Source organism: Heterodontus francisci, chromosome 2, assembly GCF_036365525.1.
Source record: "Heterodontus francisci isolate sHetFra1 chromosome 2, sHetFra1.hap1, whole genome shotgun sequence".
NCBI lineage: Eukaryota > Metazoa > Chordata > Chondrichthyes > Heterodontiformes > Heterodontidae > Heterodontus > Heterodontus francisci.
Window position 1 is genome coordinate 194352389 of NC_090372.1, and position 25254 is coordinate 194377642.

The 25254-nt window shown below is 44.2% G+C and overlaps 1 protein-coding gene across 3 annotated transcripts in view; it reads left to right on the top strand.

The window, feature by feature from the left end:
* ptprn2 (protein tyrosine phosphatase receptor type N2) overlaps positions 1 to 25254 on the top strand; it is a 1372445-nt gene that overhangs the window by 266840 nt on the left and 1080351 nt on the right. For all 3 annotated transcript variants that reach the window (XR_010969405.1, XM_068015003.1, XM_068015004.1), the window contains exon 3: positions 18875 to 18988. Coding sequence is in view for 2 of the 3 variants with exons in the window: in XM_068015003.1 (XP_067871104.1) it covers positions 18875 to 18988 (114 nt within the window). In the remaining variant the exon portion in view is untranslated. The remainder of the gene's footprint in view (positions 1 to 18874; positions 18989 to 25254) is intronic.

Genomic DNA, 25254 nt, shown 5'->3' on the forward strand with positions numbered 1-25254 from the left:
AAGTCCTCCTTACTAACATCTGGGGGCTTGTGCCAAAGTTGGGAGAGCTGTCCCACACACTAGGCAAGCAACAGCCTGACATAGTCATACTCATACCTTACAGACACTGTCCCACACACCACCATCACCATCCCCGGGTATGTCCTGTCCCACCGGCAGGACAGACCCAACAGAGGTGGTGGCACAGTGGTATACAGGAGGGAGGGAGTTGTCCTGGGAGTCCTCAACATCGACTCCGGACCCCACGAAGTCTCATGGCATCAGGTCAAACATGGGCAAGGCAACCTCCTACTGATTACCACCTACCGCCCTCCCTCAGCTGATGATTCAGTACTCCTCCATGTTGAACACCACTTGGAGGAAGTACTGAGGGTGGCAAGGGCACAAAATGTACTCTGGGTGGGGGACTTCAATGTCCATCACCAAGAGTGGCTCGGTAGCACCACTACTGACCGAGCTGGCCGAGTCCTAAAGGACATAACTGCGAGACTGGGTCTGCGGCAGGAAGTGAGGGAAACAACACGAGGGAAAAACATTCTTGACCTCGTCGTCTCCAATCTGCCTGCCGCAGGTGCTTCGGTCCATGACTGTATTGGTAGGAGTGACCACCGCACAGTCCTTGTGGAGACGAAGTCCCGCCTTCACATTGAGGATACCGTCCATCGTGTTGTGTGGCACAATCACCGTGCTAAATGGGATAGATTTCCAACAGATCTAGCAGTGCAAAACTGGGCATCCATGAGGCGCTGTGGGCCATCAGCAGCAGCAGAATTGTACTCAACTATAATCTGTAACCTCATGGCCCGGCATATCCCCCACTCTACCATTACCATCAAGCCAGGAGACCAGCCCCAGTTCAATGAAGAGTGCAGGAGGGCATGCCAGGAGCAGCACCAGGCATACCTCAAAATGAGGTGTCAACCTGGTGAAGCTACAACACAGGACTACTTACATGCCAAACTGCGTAAGCAGCATGCGATCGACAGAGCTAAGCGATCCCATAACTAACGGATCAGATCTAAGCTCTGCAGTCCTGCCACATCGAGCCATGAATGGTGGTGGACAATTAAACAACTAACTGGAGGAGGTGGCTCCACAAATATCCCATCCTCAATGATGGGGGAAGCCCAGCACATCAGTGCGAAAGATAAGGCTGAAGCATTTGCAACAATCTTCAGCCAGAAGTGCCGAGTTGATGATCCATCTTGGCCTCCTCCTGAAGTCCCCAGCATCACAGATGCCAGACTTCAGCCAATTCGATTCACTCCGCATGATATCAAGAAACGACTGAAGGCACTGGATACTGCAAAAGCTATGGGCCCTGACAATATTGTGGCAATAGTACTGAAGACCTGTGCTCCAGAACTTGCCGCACCCCTAGCCAAGCTGTTCCAGTACAGCTACAACACTGGCATCTACTTTGCAATGTGGAAAATTGCCCAGGTATGTCCTGTACACAAAAAGCAGGACAAGTCCAACCTGGCCAATTACCGCCCCATCAGTCTACTCTCAATCATCAGTAAAGTGATGGAAGGTGTCATCAACTGTGCAATCAAGCGGCACTTGCTTAGCAATAACCTGCTCAGTGACGCTCAGTTTGGGTTCCGCCAGGGCCACTCAGCTCCTGACCTCATTACAGCCTTGGTTCAAACATGGACAAAAGAGCTGAACTCAGGAGGTGAGGTGAGAGTGACTGCCCTTGACACCTAGGCAGCATTTGACCGAGTATGACATCAAGGAGCCCTGGAAAAACTGGAGTCACTGGGAATTAGGGGGAAAACATTCTGCTGGCTGGAGTCATACCTAGCGCAAAGGAAGATGGTTGTTGGAGTCAATCATCTGAGCTCCAGGACATCACTGCAGGAGTTCCTCAGGGTAGTGTCCTGGGCCCAACCATCTTCAGCTGCTTCATCAATGATCTACCTTCAATCATAAGGTCAGAAGTGGGAATGTTCACTGATGATTGCACAATGTTCAGCACCATTCGTGACTCCTCTGATACTGAAGCAGTCCATGCAGAAATGCAGCAAGACCTGGACAATATCCAGGCTACGGCTGATAAATGGCAAGTAACATTTGGGCCACACAAGTGCCAGGCAATGACCATCTCGAACAAGAGAGAATCTAACCATCTCCCCTTGACATTCAATGGCATTACCATCGCTGAATCCCCCACTATCAACATCCTAGGGGCTACCATTGACCAGAAACTGAACTGGAGTAGCCATATAAATACTGTGGCTACAAGAGCAGGTCAGAAGCTAGGAACCCTGAGGCGAGTAACTCACCTCCTGGCTCCCCAAAGCCTGTCCACCACCTACAAGGCACAAGTCAGGAGTGTGATGGAATACTGTCCACTTGCCTGGATGGGTGCAGCTCCAACAACACTCAAGAAGCTCGACACCATTTAGGACAAAGCAGCCCGCTTGATTGGCACCCTATCTACAAACATTCACTCCCTCCACCACCGACGCACAGTGGCAGCAGTTTGTACCATCTACAAGATGCACTGTAGCAATGCACCAAGACTCTTTAGACAGCACCTTCCAAACCCACAACCTCTACCAACTAGAAGGACAAGGGCAGCAAATGCATGGGAACACCACCACCTGCAAGTTCCCCTCCAAGTCACACACCATCCTGACTTGGAACTATATCGCCGTTCCTTCACTGTCGCTGGGTCAAAATCCTGGAACTCCCTTCCTAACAGCACTGTGGGTATACCTACCCCAAATGGACTGCAGTGGTTTAAGAAGGCAGCTCACCACCACCTTCTCAAGGGCAATTAGGGATGGGCAATAAATGCTGGCCTGGCCAGCGACGCCCACATCCCTGAATGAATAAAAAAAAATCTTTTAGTCTATTTACCCAATTTACCTTAGCCAGTCCTCCCCTTGTGGCTACATAATTAGCTTTGTTTAAGTTTAAGATTCTTGTTTGTGATTGGAGCTTGTCACTTTCAAACTTAACATGGAATTCAGTGGTATTATGATCACTATTTCCCAGTGGATCTTTTACTATGACATTGCTAATTAACCCTGTTTCATTACACAATACTAAATCTAAGATAGCTTTATTCCCAGTTGGCTCCACAACATATTGCTCCAAGAAACTTTCCTTAAAACGTTCTACAAATTCATCCTCGAGATCACTCCTGCCAATGTCATTGTCCCAGTCAATGTGAAGGTTAAAGCTCCCTGCAATTATTACATTGCCTTTGTTATAAGCTCCAACAATTTCTTTATTCATGCTCTGTCCAATGGTATAACTGCTGTTCGGGGGCCTATAAACTACGCCCACCAGTGTTTTCTGATTCTTGCAATTCCTTATTCCCACCCATAATGATTCTACTTCATGATCTTCTGAGGCCAGATCCTTTCTCACTCATTTCCTTATGTCATCCTTTACCATCAGTGCTACAGCTCCTCCTTTGCTATTTTGTCTGTCTTTCCAAAATATTTGTGTACCCTGGAATATTTATTTCTACAGCCCGAGTTGTATGCCAGGACATTGGTTCCAGTGCGGTTCAGGTGAAGTACAGGAATGGTACAGCTCCCTCTTTCCCTAGTTTTGGAGCCAGTGCCCCATGAATTGAAACCCATTTCACCCACACCAATCTTTGACCTGCGAGAACAGCAGAAGGTCCGAGATCACAGTGGGGATAAAACAGCGGCAGAGAGAAAGAGAGCACTGCAAGAGGAAACCATGAAAAAAAAAATCAAAGTGTGATGTCACAGGAAAGCGCGCAAGTGATTGGTTGGTGAGCATTTTTCTTTCTCCAGAACCTAGGGCAATCTTTCAGATTAGGAGCCGGGAAATTAATAACCTCAATCAGAGTCAGTAAAACAGTGAGTGAATTAATAAGAGTAGTAGCACAGAGAGGTCTAGAGGCATTAATTCTTGGCTTGTACTTTCCAGGAGGTCACCCCACAGGCAGTGAAAGTTCAGGATACTAGGTGGGTGTCCATCTGGAAGACTAGGAAGAGGCAGGAGGTGCAGGAGTCTTCGGGGTGTGTGCCTCTCAAACCGCTGCTCAGCATTGGAGACTACCAGGAGTGATGACACCCTGAAGCAGTCCAGACCAATGAGTAAAGGACTGTGCAGTACAGAGCAGCAAAGTGTAGAAATGCAGTCATTATAGGAGATTCTATAGTTAGGGGACAAAAAGACATTTCTGTAACGGTCATTGCAAGTCCTATATGATGTGTTGCCTTCTAGGGTAAAGGACATCATGGAGAAGGTGCAGAATACTCTACAGGGAGAAGGGAGTGAGCCAGAAGTTGTGGCACACATTGGTACCAACGACATTGCAAGGGCAGGTGTTGAAGTCCTACAGTCAGATTTTCAGGAGCTAGGAAGGAAGTTAAAGAGTAAGACCTCAAAGTTAGTAATCTCTGGATTACTCCCAATGCCACATGTTAGTGAGAGTAGAAATAGGAAGATAGGGAGGATTAATGTGTGGCTTGAAGTCTGGTGCAGGAGAGAGGGCTTCAGATTCTTGGGGCATTGGGACCAGTTCTGGGGCAGAAGGCTCCAATTCAAAAGGGATGGGTTGCACCTCAACAGGACTGGGAGCAATGTCCTTGTGGGAGGTTCACTAGTGTGGTTGGGGAGGGTTTAAACTAAGTTGGCAGGGGGATGGGCACCAGCATATAGAAGTAGAAAAGAGGAATAAGGTGCATAAGGCATCAGGGACGCGCCCCCCCCCCCAGCCTCGCATTTTATTTTACGACCCCCAGCCTGCTCCTGCGGTGGGGGGAGGGGGAGAGGGGTAAGATTCCGGCCATGGACTTCTCCCCTGGTCTGACCACACAATGGACCAGAATGTGGAATTCATGGCGACCTATTAATGTCTGGATGAGTATCATTCTGTTTTGATGTGTCTATTTCATACCTTCTTTGTGTCTGAAGAAAATCATTCAATTTGGGAATAGCTCTTGATAGTTTCAGGATGGGTGTTATCAACACATCTTTGTCTGGAATGTATCCATTTGTCCTTTTGAGGCAGTGAGACAATTCGAATACACAGGCCAGGTCATCTGACCTTTGGCAGCCATCTTGCAGCACATTGTCCACTTTTTAAAAGGAGAATTCAATTTCAAAGAGTTCACATTGGATAAAGTTCCTTTCTTAAAAGTAGGAATATGACATGCCTTTACTGAACATGACACAAGAAGGTGTCTAAGTCCGAGCAACCGCTGGCTGATGTTAGTTTAACATCAGTGGTGGGTAAACTATAATCAGGAAAACAATCAACAGGCACTTGCAGAGGCGTAAGTTAATTAAGGATAGCCAGCACGATTTGTAAATGGCAGATCATGCTTGACTAATTGAATCTTTTGATGAATTAACAGAGAAGGTTACTGAAGGGATTGTAGTGGATGCTGTCTATATGGATTTTAAGAAAGAGTTTGATAAAGTACCACATAAAAGTCTGGTTACCGAAATTGAGGCTCACGGAATAGGAGGGTCAATGTCCAATTGGATAAAATAAATTGACTTAAGGCAATTACGAGTCGTGGTAAATGGTTGTTTTTCAGACAGGAGGATATTAGACAGTGGTGTTGCCCACTGGTCAGTGCTAGGACCACTGCTTTTTTGCTATATATAAATGACTTGGATCTTGGAATACAGAGTAGAACTTCAAAATTTGCCAATGATACCAAATTTGGAGGAGTGGCAAACAGTGAGGATGATATGAACCGTCTGCCACAGGATATAAATAGGTTAGCAGAATGGGCAAAGCGGTGGCAGATGGAATTTAATACAGTGTGAAGTGATGTATTTTGGCAGAAGGGATGGGGTGAGGCAATATAGGCTTAATGGAACAGTTCTAAAGAGTGTTAAGGGGCAGCGGAACCTTGGGGTGCATATGCATCGATCTTTGAAGGTGGTAGGACATATTGAGAGAGTGGTTAGCAAAGCATATGGGATCTTGGAGTTCCTAAATAGAGGCATAGAGTACAAAAGCAGGGATGTTATGCTGACCCTTTATAAAGCTCTGGTTAGGCTCTGGTTGGCATCCAGTTCTGGACACCACACTTTAGGAAGCATGTGAGGGTCCTTGAGAGGGGGCAGGGGAGATTTACCAGAATGGTTCCAGGGATGGGGATTTTAGTTACAAGGTTAGGTTGGAAAAGCTGGGGTTGTTCTTAGAACAAAGGAGATTGAGGGGAGATTTGATAGTGGTTTACAAGATTATGACAGGCTTAGATAAGGTAGACAAGGAAAAACTGTTCCCATTAATTAATAGTACAAGGACTAGGAGACACAGATTGAAGATTTTGGGCAAGAGATACATGGGGAATGTGAGGGAGAACTTTTTACACAGCGGGTGGTAATTACCTGGAACTCACTGCCCATGAGGGTGGTGGAAGTGAAGACAATGATTTCAAAAGGAAATTGGATGGGGGCTTGAAAGAAATAAACTTACAGGGCTATGGGGATTGAGCGGGGGAGTGGGACTGAATGGATTGTTCCGCAGAGAGCCGGCATGGACTCAATGGGCCAAATGGCCTCCTTCTATGCCCTATATGACTCTAGTACATTCAACTCTCTGATCTGATTTTTCCTGTGCCCATTTGCTCATGGCTCAGGTGGGAATCCATAGATTATTACCTTTGTGCTTTTGCTTTTTAATTTAGTCCCTAGCCGCTCGTACTCCCTTAGCAAACCTCTTTCTTAATCCTACCTATGTCATTTTTATCTATGTGGACGATGACAGCTGGATCCTTCCCCTTCCACTCCAGCCCCGAGGACATGTCCTTAACCCTGGCACTGGGGAGGCAACACAGCCTTCGGGACTCATGCTCTTGGCTGCAGAGAACAGTATTTATCCCCCTAACTATACTGTCCCACACTACTACATTTCTTTATACACCCCCCATTTGAATGGCCCCTGTACCACAGTGCTGTGTTCAGTTTGCTCATCCTTCCTGCAGCCCCTGCTCTCTTCCACACAGTCTGCAAGGAGCTCGAACCTGTCGGACAAGTGCAAGGGCTGAGGTTCCTCCAGGGCTACCTTCTGGATCTCCAGACCTGCCTCACTCGTAGTCACATGCTCCTGTCCCTGATCATGCACCAAATCTAAAGTACCTAGCCTATGGGGTTGAAGGTTACATGTCTGTAAATTTTGGAGAGGCAGGTGTGTTCATGCCTAGATCCATTGATATGTTTTTATTTGCACCATTTGCTTTACTAATGGAGATGATAAATCTAACAATTCAGTGATTTAATTTCAAAATAGTTATTTTTCTTCGGCAGAGCCCATGCTACTGATTCACTTGAGAAAAACAGTTACCTCCAGCTTCAGTGCCTTTGTTACAAAAGAAAATCTAGCCTTTTCAATAGCAATATGATTGCTTTTTTAAACCATGTCAGTGGCTGTCATTTTTGCACACCCCACTCTTAAACTGTTTGTAATGCAGAACACATAAAGCGTCACCAGAACTTTTGCATGAATTATGAAATTAATTTCGTATTTATTTCTGGAAATAAGTGGAAAGCCTGTGTGCTTGATTTGTAAGCAACAGGTAATTGTGGTAAAAGACTGCAGCATAACAGGAAGGTTACATGAAAACAATTTTTCTGAATTAGCACATTCATTGGAAATGAAGTAATCAATATTTACTAACGCACAGCGAGTAAATAATGCTGCTGCTAAGACGAGCTGTGATTGCCCATGAAATAGCTGTATTATATAAACTATTTTCTGAGGAAGGATTTTTGAAGAACTGCATGCGAAGTGTGGCTCATGCCAAGTGCCAGAATATCAAATCAGGCCCAGCGTATAAAATTAATTCGGCACCACACTTTCAGTTGTAGATTTGGTGCTGTGGTGAGTGTGGAGGCTAGAAAGAGAGAGACAAATACACACACATTCTGGGTCACATAGATCATTTTCTACATTTCAACAGTGATTAAACTTCAAAAGTGCTTGATTGGCTTTAAATTGCTCTGGGATGTCGTGAGGTCATGAATGGTGCTACAGAAATGCAAGTCTTTCTTTATCCTCCATTGCCACAAGGCAGGGCAGAGCAGAGCTTTAGATCAGTTGTATGTGCCTGCATCACTGAACTTTAATCAAGATTTTAATATTGGATGTAATAGTGTTACAATCAGAAGGAGCAAACACATTTAACTAAATGGAGCTCTTTTTTTTCAGATTCAGAGAGAACCCCACCTGGCTTCCCACAGGCAAACTCCTAAATCCAGGCTTCCTTATCCCAACAGGAGAGTCATGGTTCCATGAAAAATGGGTCAGTGATTGTGCTGCTGGGATAAGAGTGACATACATGGGTGACATTTTAAAAGTAAAATGAGTTAGTGTCACTTCTAATGAATGAGAATTAACACAAGTACATTTCAGGCCTGACTGAAGCCCACTTGGTGTCTTGTGCAGGAGACATGTGGTGCAAAGTGGAACTGAGTGAAAGGTTTGAACCATTATGTGTAAAGCAGTATGTCAGACTGCATTCAGTTCAAGTCAGGATAATCCAAGCTGAACTAGCTCTCCTGGGTTTTCTGCCCTCCTCTCCCCTATTTCAGTTCATGTTCCAGCCAATATTAAATTATCAGTATTACACATGCTGGGAGTCCTAGTTTTCAGAGAAAATCTACAGGAGAGGCACATTAAGCATCTGCAACAATCTTACATATGTCTTACGATGCACTGCAGCTTCTGACCTGGCTTGGGAGGTGGATTTCATTTTTGAACTGCAAAGCAAATTGGAATAGGTAACTTGCTGCTTTCTAATGGAAACATTGCTGCAAGTCAGCATATTTTGCAGCAAGATGAACATCAATTAGATTTCATTATTTGTACCAGGAAGACTAAATGTTATTAAAACATTATGAGGCACCTGAAGCTCTGTAAATAACACTTGGAGAAGATTTCCCCTGGCGCTTAGGTGCTCGCAAATTCTAAAGATAATGGGAGAATTTTCCACGTTCACTATTTCAAGCAAAGTTGCAAAAGTGTCTGCATTTACAGTCTCTCTAGAAACAGTGATCGGAGGAAACCACCCCTCCCAATGGGGTAGAAATTCAGGTGGAGGATAGCATAAAATGGGCACTGTCGCGCCAGCTGCCTGTTATCATTGTTGACATTCAGTTCTATTGGTTCCAATGCCATAAAACGGCCACCTGATGCAATACTGCCCATTTTGTGCTCCAGGCCCAAGATGCGTATGTATTCATGCATTGGGATAGGAAAGTTTTATTTATTTCCGGCAGTGCATTTCCAGAATCTTTTGGTGGAACTCTTGACTTTATTTGGTAGCAGGGTTGTGGGGAGGTGGTGGTGGGTAGCATGTGGGAAGGCATTAAACTGGCAATATCAGATCATTCACCTGTTATGCATGCCACCTAACTTTCCATATCATTCCAACACCACTCGTTCTAAACCCCGCCCTCACCCGCTACTGCTGGAGTTGAAATTTCCACCTGCTCTTTTTTTGAATTTCTGACACACGTAGTTTTTCTTTTTAACTCAACTCCTGGTTGTTATGTACAGCCCTACTGTGAATCTGTTTGCAACAGTTCCTTACTGATTTGAACGAGACAGTGCGGAGAATCAGAAAGAAAGACTTTCATTTATATAGCATCTTTCACAACCTCAGGACCACCCAGTGAAGTACAGCCAATTAAGTGCTTCTGCACAATAGTCACTGCTGTAATGTAGGGAGGAAGAACAGATGTAATAATGGGGGCTTGTGCCAAAATTGGGAGAGCTGTCCCACAGACTAATCAAGCAACAGCCTGACATAGTCATACTTTTGGAATCATGCCTTACAGACAATGTTCCAGACACCACTGTCACTATCCCTGGCTATGTCCTGTCCCACTGACAGGGGTGGAGGCACTATGGTACACAGAGGAGAGGGAGTTGCACTCGGAGCCCTCAACATTGACTCTGGACCCCATGAAGTATTATAGCATCAGGTCAGACATGGGCAAGAAAACCTCCTGCTGATTACCACCACCCCCCCCCCCCCCCCCCATCCTCAGCCCATGAATCAGTATTCCTCCATGTTGAACACCACTTGGAAGAAGCACTGAGGGTGGCAAGGGCTCAGAATACACTCTGGCTGGGGGACTTCAACGTCCATCACCATGAGTGCCTCGGTAGCACCACTACTGACCGAGCTGGCCGAGTCCTAAAGGACATAGCTGCTAGACTGGATCTGCGGCAGGTGGTGAGCGAACCAACAAAAGGGGAAAACCTACTTGACCTCGTCCTGTCGCACCAATCTACCTGTTGCAGCTGTATCTGTCCATGACAGCAGTGGTAGGAGTGATCACTGCACAGTTCTTGTGGAGAAGGATTCCCACGTTCATATTGAGGATACGCACTATCATGTTGTGTAGCACTACCACTATGCTTAATGGGATAGATTTTGAACAGATCTAGCAATTCAAAACTGGGCATTCATGAGGTGCTGTGGGCCATCAGCAGCAGCAGAATTGTATTGAGCCACAATCTGTAGCCTCATGGCCTGGCATATCCGGCCATTACCATCAAGCTGGGGGACCAACCCTGGTTCAATGAAAAGTGCAGGGGGGCATGCCAGGGGCAGCACCAGGCATACCTAAAAATGAGGTGTCAACCCGGTGAAGTTATAACCCAGCACTACTTGCATGCCAAACAGTGTAAGCAGCATACGATAGAACTAAGTGATCCCACAGCCAAAGGATTAGATCTAAGCTATGCAGTCCTGTCACACCCAGTTGTGAATGGTGTGGTCAGTTAACCTATAGGAGGAGGAGGCTGCACAAATATCCCCATCCTCAACGATGGGGGAGCCCAGCACATCAGTGCAAAAAACAATGCTGAAGCATTTGCAACAATCTTCAACCAGAAGTGCCGAGTGGATGATCCATCTCGGCCTCCTCCTGAGGTCTCCAGCATAACAGATGCCAGCCTTCAGTCAATTCGATTCATTCCATGTGATATCGAGACACAAACAAAGGCACTGGATGCTGCAAAGGCTACGGGCCCTGACAACATGCCAACAATAATACTGAAGACTTGTGCTCCAGAACTTGCCACGCCCCTAGCCAAGCTGTTCCAGTACAGCTACAACACTGGCATCTACCCGACAATGTGGAAAATTTAGCCTGTGCACCAAAAGCAGGATAAATCCAATCCAGCCAATTACCGCCCTATCAGTCTACTCTCGATCATCAGCAAAGAGATGGAAGGTATCGTTGACACTGCTATCAAGCGGCACTTACTCAGCAATAACCTGCTCAGTGATGCTCAGTTTGGGTTGCAATGCAGCAACTCACCAAGGCTTCTTCGATAGCACCTTCCAAACTCGCGACCTCTACCACCTAGAAGGACAAGGGCAGCAGATGCATGGGAACACCACCACCTACAAGTTCCCTTCCAAGCCACACACCATCCTGACCTGGAACTATATCATCGTTCCTTCACTGTCGCTCAGTCAAAATCCTGGAACTCCCTTCTTAACAGCACTGTAGGTGGACCTACCCCACATGGACTGCAGCAGTTCAAGAAGGCAGCTCACCACCACCTTCTCAAGGCCAATTAGGGATGGGCAATAAATGCTGGCCTAGCTAGTGGCGCCCATACCTCATGAAAGAATAAATAAAAAAATAAATTATTAACCATGTTTCCTTAGAGAAGACAACATTTATTTGAAATGTTGTTAATTTTGCTGTCAGTGTGCTCGCTAAAATGTGATTCAGAAAATGTAACAAAAGAAGGAAGAAACAAACAAAGACGCATTTAGATAGCACCCTTCCTGACCTCAGAATGTCCCAAAGCAGTTTTACAGTCAACTAAGTGCTTTTGAATTAAAGTCAGTGGTGTAATGTAGGAAACAGGGCAACCGATTTCTGCACAGAAAGCTCTCCCAAACCGCAATGAGGTTGTGTTGATGAGGAATAAATATTGGCCAGTACACTTGGGAGAGCTCCCCTGCTCTTCTTCAAAATAGCATCATGGGATCTTTTATGTCTACCAGGGAGGGCAAACAGGGCCTCGGTTTAACATCTCATCCAAAAGACAGTACAGCACTCACAGAAAGCAGCTGCCAACCACCTGATTGAACCTGATGCCAAGTGTTACCCAGGGGTCAATAACATCATTGAGATCTCCACTGGCTGTACTCTCTGAAGACCGATTATGAATAGTCCCCTGTCTGCGTAACACAGTAAACAAGAATCTTACAGGGATGAAGATGTGGAGATTTGATGGGTTTCTATTCTCTAGCATCAGAGTAAATATCACCAAAGCCAGCCTGAGTACCCTGAAGAGGCTTTTATATTGATAGAAATTTATATGAAGCAGTTACGAAGAATATAATTAACTTAAATATCGTGTTAATTTTTTTCCCTTCACTCTTTGTGCATGAGCTCACACAGTGAGCGTGGGCAGAGTACTGAACTATGGAAGACTGACTTGTTTCCTTTCTACAATGAAGGCTTCAAAATGATCTACTTGATATTTTCAAGATCGTGAAGTGAATTAGCCTAATTAATAATTATGTGAGTGTTTCAAAGAGGACTCAACTTAGAAATTAGAGAGTAAGAGGAAGTCAGGTAGAACATTTTCACACAAAGGGTAAGAGCTGTACAGTAAGTTACAAGGAAGGGTCATTGAGATATAAATGGGCTTAAAATACAATTGGACACTTTTCTGGAGAAGGAAGGGATTGAGGGAGACGGTAAGAAAGCAGCTCGGTTCGGGAAAGGTTTCTTTGAGTCAATTGACTTTTCATTTCCTGACAAGTCTTAAGTGCTTGCTAATACAGTACTTGATTTTCTCCAAGAAAAAATTAAACACAATGACAAGCCCCTTTTGGTGAATTTATGGTTTCATAAAGTTGGGATTGATTGCAAAATAGTCAACTCAAGTGCTACTAAATGATATTTTTTTGTTGTGAAGACAGTTTAAGCTGTAACTCACATATTAGTCAATTTGATTCACCCTAAACACAGATTACAGTTATTATAATTTCAAATCAACATTAGCCCGAGCATCACCTTATTCTTTAAAGTAATGATGTGAGTGGTAGAGTCATGGAGAGTTTGGGAATCCTACCTCTCCAGTCTGTCTGAATATTGAGGAGAGTTGTGGGATGCCATGAATTACACGGAACCTACATCAGAAACAGGCCATCGACCCAACCGGTCTGTGCTGGCGTTTATGCTCCACACAAGTCTCTGCCCACCCCACTTCATCGAACCCTGTCGGCATTCTTTCCCCCTCATGTGCTGATATAGCTGCCCTTTAAATGCAGCTATGCTATTAGTCACATGACATCACCTGCACGAGATCTGCTGTAATTTCCTTTCAATGTGAACGTTCTAGGGAAAGACTTGCATTTATATAACACCTTCCACAACCTCAGGATGTCCCAAAAAACTTTACAGCCAATGAAGTACTATCGAAGTGCAGTCAACAACAACAACTTGGCCAGGACTCCGGGATGTACTCCCCTGTTCTTTGAAATAGTGCCATGGAATATTCTGCTCCCACCTGAGAGGGCAGACGGGGCCTTAGTTTAATGTTACATCTCCGACTGTGCAGCACTCCCTCAGTACTGCACTGAAGTGTCAGTCTAGATCATGTGCTGTAGTCCTGGAGTGGGACACGGATCCACAATCTACTGATCCACATCAGCCATTGGAAAGAATTGGTTGGCAGCGGGAACTCTAAATTGTTTTTCCTCTTGATTCTTAAGCAGAATGCCCACACTTTAACTAACTATGTTGAATATCACAGTGCTCCGTCTCATTATGGTTCCCTTTTTTTTCCATTTGTCTGTCCTGCTTTTCTTCTAATTCCTTCTAATTTTCTCTCCTGAAGCCACTGACAAGTGCAGGGACATTTGGCCGACACGTGTCGATTCCCGTCTGGCCCCTCATCCAAGTTTCTATTTTACATGTGAGACTGGGAGTAGACTCGCCAACTTTAAGGGCATTTAAGTGGTCATTGGATAGACATATGGATGAAAATGGAATAGTGTAGGTCAGATGGTTTCACAGGTCGGCGCAACATCGAGGGCCAAAGGGCCTGTACTGCGCTGTAATGTTCTAATTCTAATTCTAATTCTAAAGCGCAGCACAGTTGAACCTGATCCTGTCCTCACCTGATGTACGTAAATGCATTTATGGCAGAATTCTCTGCTTCATAACCAAGAGAAGGAACCTTGGCTGCTTTCCACATCTCTCTATCAGGGAACTGAGCTAACTGTAGTGCTGCAACCGCCACTACCATAACTGAGATTGGCTCGCTCAGAAGAACTGGGGAATGAACCTAGGGCCTTCTGTGATGTTAAATGGAGGCCCCGTCTGCTCTCTTGTGTACATATAAAAGATCCCATGGCACTATTTCAAAGAAGAGCACGGGAGTTATCCCCAATATCCTAGCCAATATTTATCCCTCAATCAACATCACTAAAAACACATTGTCTAATATTTATAAATTGGGAAAATTCAATGTAAATTTATACTGAGTTTTGAAGCATACATTGTCTGGTCATTACTATATTACTGTTTGTGGGACATTGCTGGGCACATATTGGCTGCCACATTTCCAACATTACAACAGTGACTACCTTTCAAAAGTACTTAATTGGCTGCAAAATGCTTTGGGATATCCTGAGGTTATGAAAGATGCTATATAAATGCAAGCCTTTCTTTCTTGGTCTGGAAGCCTCAGTTCCAGATGAGCTGTGCATTTGCACCCTGACCCATTGACCCAGTGAAGGGTGACCTTTTGCCATACTTTCATGAGGTGAGATAACTTTCAATTTTTTTTAATATGCGACATATGATACAATCCTAGAAATAAAAATGGAAAATTGGAGAAGAGCATCGGAAAAGGGAAGAGGCATGTTAATATTTCGGGTAGAGAATCTTTTTCTTTTCTGTACATCAGGGCACTGAGACCAGCTGTAGTGCCCCTGCTACCATCTTAACTGAGATTGACTCGCTCAGCAAAAATCAGGGAACTCACCTGGAAAAAAGACAGAGCCCAAATGCTTACGGACCTGCAGTGTTTGTTCACCATGTTCTGTTTTTTATATTTCAGATTTTCTATTGGCAGTTCAATAGTATTCCAGTTCTGCCATTCTCTCATATATTTAATATATTGACTACAGTTTGCAGCTATTGACCTTAATTAATGGACCTCATTTGCTGAGAGTATTTGTATGCAACTGATGTTTTGCAATCCGCACATGGATTTGCATACAGCCACTAATAACAAGGACATATTAATTAAGTGATGTGTCCTTTGTACACAAAGTACTTTTGCTTAATTTGGAGTGACATTGTTAAGTATCTGATTCATCGACTATTTTAGGATTTTCAATAGTATGCTTCAAAACTCAGTATAAATTTACATTGAATTTGCCCAATTTATAAATATTAGGGATTTCTAATGGTGGACAAGGATGATATGCATAAAGTAAAAGAAAATTACTGCAGATGCTGGAAATCTGAAACCAGCAACAACAACTTTTATTTGTACAGCACCTTTAATGTAGCAAAACATCCTCATGTGCTTCACAGGAGCGTTGTCAAGCAAAATTAGACACTGAACCACATTAGGTGATATTAGAACAGATGGCCAAAAGCCTGGTCAAAGAGGGAAAGAGGCAGTTTGCCTTTTCTGAGAAATGGTCAACGGCCTGAAATATTGACTCTCTGCCTCTCTCCACAGATGCTGCCTGACCAGCTGAGTATTTCTAACGTTTATTTTTTTGTTTATATTGGAGATGTTGCTTTGTTCAAAGGTTTGAGCTATCCAATGCATACAGAAAAAATAAAGCTGAGAGGGGAACTGGGTGTTAATGGTTAATTATGTTAAAGGTAAACAGCTGAAGGACTTTGTTCAATTAAGACTATGAAGTGAATATAAAGAGAGTCTGCTGGACACAAGAGTGGTTGGTGAACAGAAGGCAGAGATGTGTAATGCTACATTCTGGGAATAAACTGATTAGCTAAGAAAAGGATCTGCAACTAGTTTCATTCTTTACTGTTTGGCTTGGATCCATTTAACACTGGGTGTTGCAGCATATTGGCACAGTGACGTTTCACCATTGGGACCGGGGTTCATGATCAGACCGGACTCAATCCAGTTATTCATAATCAGGAAAGAAAGAAAAAACTTGCATTATATAATCTTCATCTTAGTTTGTTCAGTTTGCTTATCCACTGTTTTTTTTCAGGTTTGCACTTGCTGCTGTTCAATATTCAGTGTATTAACACCTAATCTGTACTAATGCTTTGTCTTTCAACACACCATTAACATATTGTTTGCCTTTGCTCCGTGACCTTTTGGTCAACTATGTGGCCTGGTCCAATCTAGACCTCCTTTGTTATCTCTTGCCCCACCCCCACCTCACTTGCTTATAACCTGTGACTTTTCTAATATTTGTCAGTTCCGAAGAAGGGTCACTGACCCGAAACGTTAACTCTGCTTCTCTTTTCACAGATGCTGCCAGACCTGCTGAGTGGTTCCAGCATTCTTGTTTTTATTTCAGATTTCCAGCATCTGCAGTATTTTGCTTTTATTGCATTATATAATGCCTTTCATGACCACCAGATGTCTCAAAGTACTTAGGGCAAATGAAGTGTAGTTACTGTCGTAATGTAGGAAACGCAACAACCAATTTGGGTTGTGTCAGTGACTGAAAAAGAGATCACGCTTTTTAAAAAAAATTACCTGATGTCTTTCAGATTAGCTATGTCACAGTTCTGAGCATTCTATGCTGGGTTTAACTGTTCAAGGTACATCTCTTTTTATACTGGTCATTCCCATCTTGTAGCATTGCTTTTAATCCAATAATCAATCTTCCCCCTTCTTGATTTCCCCATAGCTGGAAGGTCTCTCAGCCAATCTGTCCCTAAACTAGGAGGCTTCTCTCGCCGGTCTCCCTACCACCTCGGTTGTAGAAAGAGACCAAACCTCCACTTGGCATCTCCAGCAAAAGAAGACCCAGTATTACATAGTGAACCACATCTTCAGCTGTAGCTCAGTAGATAGCACTCTTGCTTCGACAACAGAAAGTTGTGGGTTGAAATCCCACTATAGGGACTTGAGTGCAAAGTCAAGGCTAATGCTGCATTGTAGTACTGAGGGAGTACTACACTGTTGGAGATGCTGTATTTTGGATGAAACATTAACTGCAGCCCTCTCAGGCTGACGTAAAAGATTCAATGGTATTATTTTGAAGAAGAGCAAGGAAGTTCACTCAGGTCCTTTGACTAATATTTATTCCTTAACCTACATCACTAAAACAGACTCGAATGCCAGTGTGATGCAGGTATATAGGCTGTACGTCCCAAAGACTGGCGGATCGTATCAAGTAATACGTCCGTTCCGCTGTTCACAATGGGCAAGGTACAGGCCATACCCAGCCAACCCGTGCTTGCAGAACTCAAAACACAGTGTCCAACATTAGATGTGAATCTGCATTTGGACAACATTTTCTAAATAATCCTCAGCGTGTTAAGAATTACGCTGTCGACCAATTTAAGATTGTCAGTCGGGCTCGCAGTTTGGCTCACTTGCGCATACTGGAAGCTACATATATTAATACACAGGGCCCTGTTTTTTGCAGACAAAGAACATGTACACACATTGTGCCTGTTTCAGCTAAACAAAATAAGTGACGGCCATTCGCTGGTTCATTCCTCAGGGCAATGCATGACCAATCAGAGTCAAGCTGTCTAGTTTAAACTTCAAACAAAGCGGTTAACTGTCAGTCACCATAAACTGGTGCAATCTCCATGGCAGCGCCTCTACCAATCAGAATCCACTTGCCAACCAATCAGCTGTCTCTTCTCATACAGTATAAAGTTGATGCTTCCCTTGCGGATTGTCCTGATGAGTGAAAGACAAAAAGCTTCGACAAAATGTCTCTATTTTCAGCAATAAAACAGATTATCATGTGACTATCATATTGCTGATTATGGGACCTTGTATATAAATTGATTGCTGGGTTTGCTACATTACAGCAGTGACTACATTTCAGAAGTACTCAGTTGGTTGTAAAGTGCTTTGGGACATTCTGAAATCATGAAATGTAATATATAAATGCAAGTCTTTATTTTTCTCAGCATTTTGTGACTGTTGATGCATCAGTCTGCTGTGCCCCTTTAGTAGCACTATTTCTGCTTTTCCACATACGGCATTTATTGTATAGCTCAATCACGAATGCAACTTTTGAGTACATATTGACATAAACATTGTAATAAACCAATATGACAAATGATCATCAACCTGAAATGTTAACTTTGTCTCTTCACAGATGCTGCCTTACCTGCTGAGCATTCCAGCATTTTCTGCTTTTATCTCAGATTTCCGGCATCTGCAGTGTTTTGCTTTTATTGCTGAAAACTTAGATCCTCAAGATTATTGCAGCTTTGTTGTGTAGGAAGAGGAGAAACAACCAGGCACAATTTTATATCCCACAATTACCCTCGGCTGACAGCTCATGACCAAAAAAGTCACAAATAAGTTGTTAAATTAGCTTTGTGACTAGTCCAGTGATCATCTCCCTGTGCCCCTTATCATATTTTCAATGACTAATTCAAATTGAAATGATTAATGTTAGCTGGTGGTGTTTGAGTTTGAATATGAATATGATGTAGCACAGCGATGTGACTGTAAAACTTTTTTTCATCACTGTGCTCTCTGTTCCAATTATAGAGGAGATTAGAGTTCATCGCAGGAGGGGATACATCACCTGAAATGGAAAAATTGTCCAGTTTGTGTTGTGGAGTGAATGTGTTCCCTTTGTCCCCCTCACCCCCAATTTTTTATGTATATTTTGCTGTGAGAACGTCTCAGACCTTTTAGCAATGATTCAAAAATATTCCTGTTGTTTTGCAGATGGAATATTCGGGAGGTGTCAGCTGGTCACGGTGATAGACGTATACAAATACGAAGTTTCACCAACCGATCTTCAGCACCTCCGAGCCATCCAACAGGAACTGTCCCTCAGAGGTACTCATTAAACAGGGCATTTACTTTTTGAACAGATCTTTTTCAATAGAACATGTGTTACATTTCAGGAGCTGTACCTTATTAGCACAAAGTTGCATCATGTAAAGAATAAAATTATTGAAATATTTGGCAAAATTCTCATATTTCCAACATTACAACTGTGACTGCACTTCAAAAGTGCTTCATTGGCTGGAAAGCATTTTAGGTCGTCCTGAGGTCACAAAAGGTGCTATACAAATGAAAGTTCTTTTTTATATAACATAAAAGAATGAAATTTGAATCAGCGTCAGAGTTTTCTCAGTATTCTAAGTAGTGAGTGCAATCAGGCTGTTCCACAAAATAATAGAGTTGATGTTCTTTGAATTTAAATGCTCCTTGACAGGTAAAATTGGTCTGTTTACGAGCTGAGTAGCTGGTACCTTAGTGCAAAATACGCATTCTGTCAGACCAATCACGGATCTCTCAGTTTGGAAATGCCAATAATCCTAATTTCAAACTTCACAGTGGTGAAAGGTTCAAATACCAGAGAGTGCAAGATAAAAATGAGTAAGTTAGAAAAAAGCACTTGCATTTAAATAACACCCATTCACACCTCGAACGTTTTAAAACAGCTTCACATACAGTGAATTGCTTTGAGGTGCAGAATGTTATATAACCATAATATAAGAGGAGATAACAAAAGATGAGAGAGTTGTGCAAAGAGTTACTAAAGAAGGTACAAACAGGGCGGCACAGTGGCGCAGTGGTTAGCACTGCAGCCTCACAGCTCCAGGGACCCGGGTTCGATTCTGGGTACTGCCTGTGTGGAGTTTGCAAGTTCTCCCTGTGTCTGCGTGGGTTTTCTCCGGGTGCTCCGGTTTCCTCCCACAAGCCAAAAGACTTGCAGGTTGATAGGTAAATTGGCCATTATAAATTGTCACTAGTATAGGTAGGTGGTAGGGAAATATAGGGACAGGTGGCGATGTTTGGTAGGAATATGGGATTAGTGTAGGATTAGTATAAATGGGTGGTTGATGGTCGGCACAGACTCGGTGGGCTGAAGGGCCTGTTTCAGTGCTGTATCTCTAATCTAATCTAAAGGCTGAAAAGGCAACCGAGCCGTTTCTGGAAAGGCACTGATAGATATGATGAGGCAGTGAGTAATAAAGGAACTTATATTTATATACCAAAGACTTGCAGGTTGATAGGTAAATTGGCCACTATAAATTGCCCCTAGTATAGGTAGGTGGTATGGAAATCTAGGGACAGGTGGGGATGTGGTAGGAATATGGGATTAGTGTAGGATTAGTATAAATGGGTGGTTGATGGTCGGCACAGACTCGGTGGGCCGAAGAGCCTGTTTCAGTGCTGTATCTCTAAATAAATAAAAAATAAATAAATAAATACCACCTTATCACGTCCTTAGGATATCTTGAAGTCATTATGTAGACAAACAAAGCAGCCAGTTTGCACATAGCAATGCCACATAAATAGAAACTTCAGCAAATGTTGAGTTAGTCTGTTTTGGGCAGTGTGGGATGAAGATGGAATGTTGACTAGGCGCGAGGATGACTCTCTGCTCTGTTCCAATAATGTTATGGAATCTTTTACATCCACGTGAATAGGCAGATGAAGTTTTATGCTTCATCCAAACAACACCTTCAATAATGCAGCATTCTTTCACTTCCGCTCTGTAGTGTCAACTTAGATTTTGTGCTCAAATCTTGGAGCAGGGCTTAAACGCAAAATCTTCTGACTCAGGAAAACATGTTGCTTGAAAATGTTTTCTTGGGATGTGAGCTTCGCTGGCAAGGCCAGCATTTATTGCCTATCCTGAATTGTCCTAGAGAAGGTGGCGGTGAGCCGCCTTCTTGGACTGCTGCAGTCCATGTTGTTATGAAGACACTTACCTTCCTGGAGTGGAGTGGACCTGCGGGGAGAACGCTGAGAGAGGAGCAGATAAATAGAGCCCGAGGATCGCGGCCTAGACACTTACCTTCCGGGAGCGGAGTCCAGGCGTACAGGAGTATTCGAAAAATGAAAAAAAAAGCCAACAGTGACGTCACAGGAAAGCTGCAAGGTGATTGGTTGGGTAAGTAACAGCTGTTAGTGCCTGTAAATAGCTTTAAAAAAAACAAGGGGAAGGTTCTTTTTTGGAAAAGAAAACCTCAAAACCTACCGTATGTGATAAGGTTGGTACTACTAAAGATTTTTTTTTAAATTAGTGTAATTTATTCAGCACTTTAGGTTCTAGTGGGTAGTGTTTGGAGTAGAACAAGGCCCCTAGCATAATTAGTATTTTTTAATTAAAGAGAGTAACTAAGTAATCTAAAGGTAAGTCATGGCAGGAGAGCTTGCACCCGTGATATGCTCCTCCTGCGCTATATGGGAAGTCAGGGATGCTTCCAATGTCCCTGACAACCATGTGTGCAAGAAGTGTATCTATCTGCAGCTACTGGCTACCCGCATTACAGAGCTGGAGCTGCAGGTGGATTCACTGTGGAGCATCCGCGATGCTGAGATAGTCGTGGATAGCACATTTAGCGAGGTGGTCAAACTGCAGCCAAATACTGCAAAGGCAGGAAGGGAATGGGTGACCACCAGGCAGCGTACAGGAAGGCAGGTAGTGCGGGAGTCCCCTGTGGCCATCCCCCTCTCTAACAGATATACCGCTTTGGATACTGTTGAGGGGGTTTGGCTCAGGGGAAAGCTGGAAGAGCCAAGTTCATGGCACCATGGGTGGCTCAGCTGCACAGGAGGGGAGGAAGAAGAGTAGGAAAGCTATAGCGATAGGGGATTCAATCATAAGGGGTAGAGATAGGCATTTCTGTGGCTGCAAAAGAGACTCCAGGATGGTATGTTGCCTCCCTGGTGCTAGGGTCAAGGATGTCATGGAGTGGCTACAGGACATTCTGAAGGGGGAGGGTGAACAGTCAGAGGTCATGGTACACATTGGTACCAACGACATAAGTAGAAAAAGGATGAGGTCCTGCAACAGGAATTTAGGGAGCTAGGTAGCAGATTAAAAAGCAGGACCTCAAAGGTTGTAATCTCTATTATTCCTGCTGCAACGTGCAAGTGAGCATAGGAATAGAAGGATAGAGCAGATGAATGCATGGCTGAAGAGATGGTGCAGGAGGGAGGGCGTTAGTTTACTGGATCACTGGACCTGTTTCTGGTGAAGGTGGGACCTGTACAAGTTGGACGGGTTGTACCTGAACCGGAACAGGACCAACATCCTTGCTGGAAGGTTTGCTACTGCTGTTGTGGGGGGCGGGTTATACTAATTTGGCAGGGGGATGGGATACAGAGTGGAAGTACAGCAACGGGTGATGCACAGCCAAATATAGAAGAGAAACTGAGTCAGTCTGGAAGGCAGAGCAAAAAAAAATGAAGGCACAAGCGAATAATGCAAGGCTGGATTCCATCTATTTTAATGCAAGGAGTCTTACGAGTAAGGCAGATGAATTGAGGGCATTGATTAACACATGGGAATATGATATCATTGCTGTGAACAACAGATGCCCCTCTACGTTGCTTTCATTGATCTCACCAAAGCCTTTGACCTCGTCAGCAGACGTGGTCTCTTCAGACTACTAGAAAAGATTGGATGCCCACCAAAGCTACTAAGTATCATCATCTCATTCCATGACAATATGAAAGGCACAATTCAGCGTAGCGGTGCCTCATCAGACCCCTTTCCAATCCTGAGTGGCGTGAAACAGGGCTGTGTTCTCGCACGTACACTGTTTGGGATCTTCTTCTCCCTGCTGCTCTCACATGCGTTCAAGTCTTCAGAAGGAGGAATTTTCCTCTAGACAAGATCAGGTGGCAGGTTGTTCAACCTTGCCCGTCTAAAAGTGAAGACCAAAGTACGGAAAGTCCTCATCAGGGAACTCCTCTTTGCTGATGATGCTGCATTAACATCTCACACTGAAGAGCGTCTGCAGAGACTCATTGACAGGTTTGCGGCTGCCTGCAATGAATTTGGCCTAACCATCAGCCTCAAGAAAACGAGCATCATGGGACAGGACGTCAGAAATGCCCCATCCATCAATATCGGCGACCACACTCTGGAAGTGGTTCAAGAGTTCACCTACCTAGGCTCAACTATCACCAGTAACCTGTCTCTAGATGCAGAATTAAACAAGCACATGGGAAAGGCTTCCTCTGCTATGTCCAGACTGGCCAAGAGAGTGTGGGAAAATGGCGCACTGACACAGAACACAAAAGTCCAAGTGTATCAAGCCTGTGTCCTCAGTACCTTGCTCTATGGCAGCAAGGCCTGGACAACGTATGTCAGCCAAGAGCGACGTCTCAATTCATTCCATCTTCGCTGCCTCCAGAGGATCCTTGGCATCAGGTGGCAGGACCATATCTCCAACACAGAAGTCCTTGAGGTGGCCAACATCCCCAGCATATACACCCTACTAAGCCAGCGGCGCCTGAAATGGCTTGGCCATGTGAGCCACATGAAAGATGGCAGGATCCCCAAGGACACATTGTACAGCGAGCTCGTAACTGGTACCAGACCCACCGGCTGTCCATGTCCCCACTTTAAAGACGTCTGCAAACGCGACATGACGTCCTGTGACATTGATCACAAGTCATGGGAGTCAGTTGCCAGCGATCGCCAGAGCTGGCGGGCAACCATAAAGGCGGGGCTAAAGCATGGCGCGTCGAAGAGACTTAGCAGTTGGCAGGAAAAAAGACAGAAGCGCAAGGGGCAAGCCAACTGTGTAACAGCCCCGACAACTAATTTTATCTGCAGCACCTGTGGAAGAGTCTGTCACTCTAGAATTGGCCTTTATAGCCAGGCGCTGCTTCACAAACCACTGACCACCTCCAGGCGCCTCTCGAGACAAGGAGGCCAAAGAAGAAGATTAACACATGGGAATATGATATCATTGCTATCACAGAGACATGGTTGAGGGAAGGGCAGTACAGGCAGCTCAATATTCCAGGGTATAGAATCTTCAGACACGGGAGGGTGTAAAAGAGGAGGTGTTATTGCACTGTTGATCAAGGAGTCAATTACTGCAGTAAGGAGGGATGATATCTTAGAAGGTTCCTCAAATGAGGCCATATGGGTGGAACTTAAAAACAAAAAGGGGGCAATTACTTGGCTGGGAGTGTACTACAGGCCTCCAAACAGTCAAGGAGAGATAGAGGAGCAGATACATAGGCAAATCTCAGAGAGGTGTAAAAATAATAGGGTAATAATAGTAGGGGATTTCAACTTCCCCAATATCAACTGGGATAGTCTTAGTGCAAAAGGCTTAAAGGGGGTGGAATTCCTGAAGTGCATCCAGGAGAGCTTTTTATTTATTTATTTATGTGGAGATACAGCACTGAAACAGGCCCTTCAGCCCACCAAGTCTGTGCTAACCATCAACCACCAATTTATACTAATCCTACATTAATCCCATATTCCTACCACCTTCCCTCAATTCCCCTACCACCTACCAGCACGTAGAAAGTCCGACAAGAGAAGGGGTGGTACTGGACCTCATCCTAGGGAATGAAGCCGGACAAGTGGTAGAAGTGTCAGTGGGGAAGCATTTTGGGGATAGCGATCGTAACTTTGTAAGATTTAAGGTAGTTATGGAAAAGGACAAAGATGGACTGGAAATAAAAGTACTGAATTGGTGGAAGGCCGATTTCAATATGATAAAACAGGATCTGGCCAAAGTGGACTGGAAGCAGCTACTTGTAGGAAAGTCTACATTAGATCGGTGGGAGTCATTCAAAGAGGAAATAGTGAGAGTTCAGGGCCAACATGTACCCGTTAAGGTGAAGGGTCGGACGAACAAGTCCAGGGAACCCTGGATGTCAAGGGATATAGAGGATTGGATCAGGAAAGAAAAGGAGGCTCATGGCAGATTCAAAGTGCTGAAAACAGCAGAGGCCTTAGAGGAGTAAAGAAAGTGTCGGGGGGTACTTAAAAAAGTAATTAGGAGAGCGAAGAAGGGACATGAAAAAACACTGGCGGGCTAGATCAAGGAAAATCCCAAGGCGTTTTATAGGTAGATTAAGGGCAAGAGGGTAACCAGGGAAAGAGTAAGGCCCATAAGTGATCAAAGTGGCAATCTGTGCGTGGAGCTGGAGGGAACAGGCGAGGTTTTAAATGATTACTTTTCATCTGTGTTCACTATGGAGAAGGACGTTGTAGGTGTAGCGATCAGGGAGGGGGATTGTGATATACTTGAACAAATTAGCATTGAAAGGGAGGAGGTATTAGCAGTTTTGTTGGGCTTAAAAGTGAATAAATCCCCAGGCTCAGATGA